Below are 4,796 nucleotides of genomic sequence, written 5' to 3' on the forward strand. Positions count from 1 at the left end.
TTTTTAACCTTTCGGAAGCTCAAGTTCGTTTGGAAAGCAACCCGCGCCAAAACTATGGTTTGCCGATCTAGGGGTGGAAAAGAATGTAGAAGGAAATCGAACGATATCTAAACATGATGTCAGAACATCCGTCAGATGGTTTCCTTTGCTTTCCTCCACAATTTTCCACTGCAAGTTTTGAGACGGTCATCCGAGAACCACAAAATGGAAAGCGGTATATCACATTGTCTCCGCGGAACAAAGGGAGGAGAAAGTCCAATCAACACATCCAATGATGATGAAAACAGAGCTGGTTTTTGTTCCTGCACCAGGCAGAGGCCACACAGCATCCATAATCGGGTTCGCAAAGCAGCTTCTTGAAAGAGAAGAACGCAAATCAGTAACTGTTCTAGTCATAAAGCGGGCTACTCCACCTAAACTTGATTCATACATTGAAAAATTGGCGGCCGCCAATTCTAATATCCGATTCATTAACCTCCCTTCTGTTGATCCACCATCGCCAGAACCGATGAGCTCGATCGAGAAGTTCACTGCTGTTTTATTGAGAAGCACAAAGCCCTCGTCAAAAATGCCATGACCAACCAACTTTGTCGAACCCTGTACTCAACTCGCCGGGTTAGTGATCGATTTGTTTTGCACATCAATGATTGATGTAGCTAATGAGCTTGGTGTTGCTTCCTACATTTTATTCACATCTAATGCTGCTTTTCTTGGGCTTATGCTTTATCTCCCCATTCGCCATTCTGAGAAGGGGTGAATTTAGCATTTCAGATCCTGATTCAATCATAACTACCTATTCCCACCCTGTACCCTCGAGGGTTTTACCATCTTTTCTGTTTGATAAGACTGGGGGTTATGGATCAATGTTATATCAAGGTACACGATTTAGAGAGACAAAAGGCTTTATCATAAATACATTTGCCGAATTAGAATCTCCCATGCAACTGAGTATCTGGGATCAGATAAGGAATTAGCACCAATTTATACGGTTGGGAGCTGTGATCAACTTTGAGGTCGAAAGGCATCCCAACTCCGAAAATATTATCAAATGGCTTGATGACCAGCCATCTTCATCTGCTCTTTTCCTCTGTTTTGGAAGCATGGGAGGTTTTGAGCATCCCCAGATAGCAGAGATGGCAGCTGCTCTGGAGCGAAGTGGATATAGATTCTTATGGTTGCACGGGCGGCAGCACCAAAGGAATTCAGTGCAAAGCGAGTTAGTATACCAATTTTTCTGAGATTCTGCCAGAAGTGTTTTTGGAGCGAACAAAGAAAAAGGTATTTTTTGTGTTATAGCCCAAGAAGCAGTTGGTGGCCTTGTATCTCACTGTGGGTGGAATTCTATACTGGAAAGCTTGTGGAATGGTGTGCCAATTGCAACATGGCCTGTATACGCTGAACAACAATCTAATGCTTTTCAATTAGTAAAAGATTTGGAATTAGCCATGCAGTTGACCTTAGACTACCGTTTTAAGAATCCTCATAAGCTTGTACCATTTAATGAGATAGAGAAGGCCATAAGGTGTTTGATGGACGATGAAAATCCTGTGCGAAGGAGAGTTAAGGAGATTGGAAAGAAGGCTATAGAAGCATTGATGGATGGTGGCTCTTCTTTCATTTCACTTAGACGTTTCATTGAAGATCCTTTGGTAGCGCAAAAATGACGGGTGTAACTTATGGATGCTTAGTACCAGTGTAAGTTATGGGTTGTGGATAGCATATCAAGTTTCCTGTTCAACATACTGCAGACTCGTATAGTATGCTAACTAATAATACTCAAGAATTCAAGGACAATTGGATCTTGTAACTTCAAATTTAGCTGCATTTTGTGATTATTGCCAAGCTTTCATCATAACAGATTAGAACAAATAATCAGAACATTGAGTACCTTGTGCCAATAAGCTTTATTCAGGCCGTGTATTTGGTCTATGTAAATCCACAACTACTTTGTCATTGTTTATGTCAATGGGAAGCCAACTCAACAATACACTTAATTGAGCAAGGCTTTTTTGCCATCAGGAAATCATAGTTACCCACTACTGCTGATGTTATCTTGCTCATAACATACGAACATAACTACAACAGTTCTTTTTTCCAGTCACATTGTGGCTAATATCCGTAGGCATGTCGTGTGACATTCAAATATTCAAGATGAATAATATTTCAGTCATGATTCATCTTGATAGCTACAACTAGCGTGTACAGCATCCTGGAACTGCCCAATTTTCTAAGCAAGAGTATGTGTTAATTTCCAGTAATCTAAATAGCAGCATTAGGATGGTTACAACCTAACTGCAGTTTCAAAATCTGTTAAACCTTTAGGATGATGACAAGATAGAAGTTCGAAAATGTGCAAAACCTATAAATTTCTAAAGACTACTCAGTAATTCGGTCTATTAATAGAATTTGATGATAGTAATCGAATTACATAAAAGAATGGGAAACATGGCAGCAAAAGATGACCGATGTGAAGAAAACTAGAAAAGCAGTTCTCAGGAGTCTGTTGACGTGAAACAACTTGAGAAGTTGATCTGAGTATACGAGTCTCTCTTCTTGCTCTTCTTTTTGAAATGCTTAGAAGCAGCTTTCAGCACCTTTACCCATCCCTAAACAACAAAATTTATCTCATTAATGAGACTGCTAAAGATAAAAACATATAGCTATTAGTAGCACTACTCTACACCTCAAGAAAAATAGTCAAATCACCACAAAAATATACCACTCAGATAATTAATCAGAATAAAGTCACCGAAAATTAAGTTTTTGATTTCTGAATAGTGAATGATAGTACCTTTCTTGGTGTTGGACTAGTGGAAGGAAGCTTAGAAGAAGGGCGAGGAGTAAAATCAAGACTGTTCCTCCTCTTTCTCTTCCTCATCTTTTGATACTTCAGGAGATTATCAGAAACAGCATCAGTGAACTTTCTCTTGATATTTGCAGTCACTTTCTTGATCTTGGTCAGCCCTTCATCATCATTGTAAACAAGCTTTCTCGAGAGGCCGCAGCTCAGTACATTTCTGCGGTCATTACTGATGGGAGTTGTTGAAGGAAATTTCCTGTGGATCAAAGGGGACCAAATGGAGCTCTGTGAATAGTCAAAATCAAAGGCCGAATTGTCAGGGAATTTGGAGAGCAGATCTCTGCACATAGAGGATTCTAGGTACTCCACCACCATCACCAATGCGCCCCCAAAAGGGGCAATCTCGGGGTTCATCTCCATGGAATTTTAGCCAAGAGAAAAGCTGTAATGATGCAAGTTGTTCGAAAAAGGGTAAAGCAGAAGTAAAAGATACCAAGAGAAAAGTAGCCGTTGGAATTTGCCACGTTAATGTATGCGCAACGGTCCAAATATCAATAACTGCTTTATAAAATATGCAGGATCACGTGTGCCAACGTTGTCGTTTGCCAATATTTGCCTCCTTTAGCTCCCAAAAGAAAAGAAATAAAATAAAGTAAATACTCCCTCCTAATTTCTGAAGATCTATAGTTTCGGCCTCTTTTTTTAATTTGATTGACCTTTTTGAAACCATTGAGTTTTGGTTCAATTGGCCAGGTTTAGTCTCTTAAAACTCTATCATGCATTAGGTCAGCATTTGGTCGGGAGTTTAAATCCTACCTAATACATTACAAGGAAGTAAGTCAAAAGTTTAAATCCCACTTAACATTATAAGGAAGTATTATACTTCATTGTTCTAAAAAATTCAGAAATTACAATAGTACACTTGTCTTATATGAACATCCACCTTCCACCTATCATTCAATTTATTTGTATTTATCTTATTTGAACATTCGTCCCCAACCCCCATACATTTATTTGTACTTGTCTCGTCGGAACATCCACTCCCCAGCCCCTGTACAATTTATTTGTACGTACTTTAAATTTAACTTTGTTCTGTAAATGAACTTTAATTGAATTTTAACTATATAGAGTAAATTTAAGATTTTCTCCATTAAGTAAGTTGTTATTCAAGAAATAGGTTTTAAAATGTTTTTCTCTATTTTTTTTTGGAACTCAAACATTTTTTTCTTTAAACTTTATAATTTGAATAACATTAATATTTAATCCTAACTGTTAAACGTGTTTCCGGCTGATTTGAATTCGCGCCCTTTGCAGACACCAGTAACATTACGACAGCTCAGCATTTTTAATGAGAACAAATTTCTTCATTTTGCGTCTTACCTCAAATACAACTATGCACTTTCATGGTGACGTTTTGCTTTTTGAGCGGCATCCTTCACGTCTCTCATCTTGGCCTTTTTCTTTTGTATCAACATTTTTTATAACGACTAGACTAAAATTTTTCCTTTTCTCTTCTTGGTCTTTTATTTTATCTGTTTGATTTTGTCAATTTTTTAAGTGACAAATTAGAATAAATATTTTTATTTGATAGAAAAAAAAGCAGAAATAAAAGGAGCACTCCTCTTCTTTAGTCTCTTTTTCAATACTACAATTAAAAATGGAAGCTCCTTTAACTTGCTGATAATGAAGAAAAAGAAAAGATGGTGACTGGTTTCTTTTTCTTCCATTTTCCCCCTTTACTTTCAATTACTCATAACCATTGCTAAACTGGAAATAAAAATTCAAAAGAAAAGTCTTAAAATAGAAACTATTCATCAAGAAATTATGAAATGCTTCTTTGTCACTCATGCACTTTTGGGGTTTTCATTGAATTCTAAAATCCTTTAGTTGAAATAACACATCTCAAGTCTTTTTTACCTACCTTTTTACCTTTATTTTCTTACTTTTTTGCTCTTTCCAATGAAAACAAAAGATAAAAGATTTGTTTTTTTTTTAA

At 37.1% G+C, this 4,796-nt stretch overlaps 2 protein-coding genes across 2 annotated transcripts; one reads left to right on the forward strand and one right to left on the reverse strand.

Annotated features, from left to right (window-relative positions):
- Window positions 1–1,100: 1,100 nt before the first annotated feature.
- Window positions 1,101–1,664, forward strand: LOC140008737 (putative UDP-glucose flavonoid 3-O-glucosyltransferase 3). Its single transcript, XM_072053600.1, has 2 exons — window positions 1,101–1,216; window positions 1,355–1,664. The coding sequence occupies exons 1-2, from the start codon at window positions 1,101–1,103 to the stop codon at window positions 1,662–1,664; spliced, it is 426 nt and encodes a 141-aa protein (XP_071909701.1).
- A 439-nt stretch (window positions 1,665–2,103) lies between these two features.
- Window positions 2,104–3,262, reverse strand: LOC113694137 (uncharacterized). The gene is made up of 2 exons (XM_027212992.2): window positions 2,792–3,262; window positions 2,104–2,606 (listed from the first exon to the last, which is right to left on the reverse strand). The coding sequence occupies exons 1-2, from the start codon at window positions 3,218–3,220 to the stop codon at window positions 2,493–2,495; spliced, it is 543 nt and encodes a 180-aa protein (XP_027068793.1). The 5' UTR covers window positions 3,221–3,262; the 3' UTR covers window positions 2,104–2,492.
- Between the last annotated feature and the right edge of the window lie 1,534 nt (window positions 3,263–4,796).

The sequence above is a fragment of the Coffea arabica genome, chromosome 6c (assembly GCF_036785885.1).
Source record: "Coffea arabica cultivar ET-39 chromosome 6c, Coffea Arabica ET-39 HiFi, whole genome shotgun sequence".
Classification (NCBI taxonomy): domain Eukaryota; kingdom Viridiplantae; phylum Streptophyta; class Magnoliopsida; order Gentianales; family Rubiaceae; genus Coffea; species Coffea arabica.

Bases quoted from the DNA above. Each gene is read 5' to 3' on its own strand.
- LOC113694137 (XM_027212992.2), bottom strand. From the start codon at position 3,220: ATGGAGATGAACCCCGAGATTGCCCCTTTTGGGGGCGCATTGGTGATG. The intron at 2,607-2,791 runs GTACTATCATTC...TTTGTTGTTTAG, and splicing joins CTAGTCCAACACCAAGAAAG to GGATGGGTAAAGGTGCTGAA.
- LOC140008737 (XM_072053600.1), top strand. From the start codon at position 1,101: ATGGGAGGTTTTGAGCATCCCCAGATAGCAGAGATGGCAGCTGCTCTG. The intron at 1,217-1,354 runs GTTAGTATACCA...TATACTGGAAAG, and splicing joins AGGAATTCAGTGCAAAGCGA to CTTGTGGAATGGTGTGCCAA.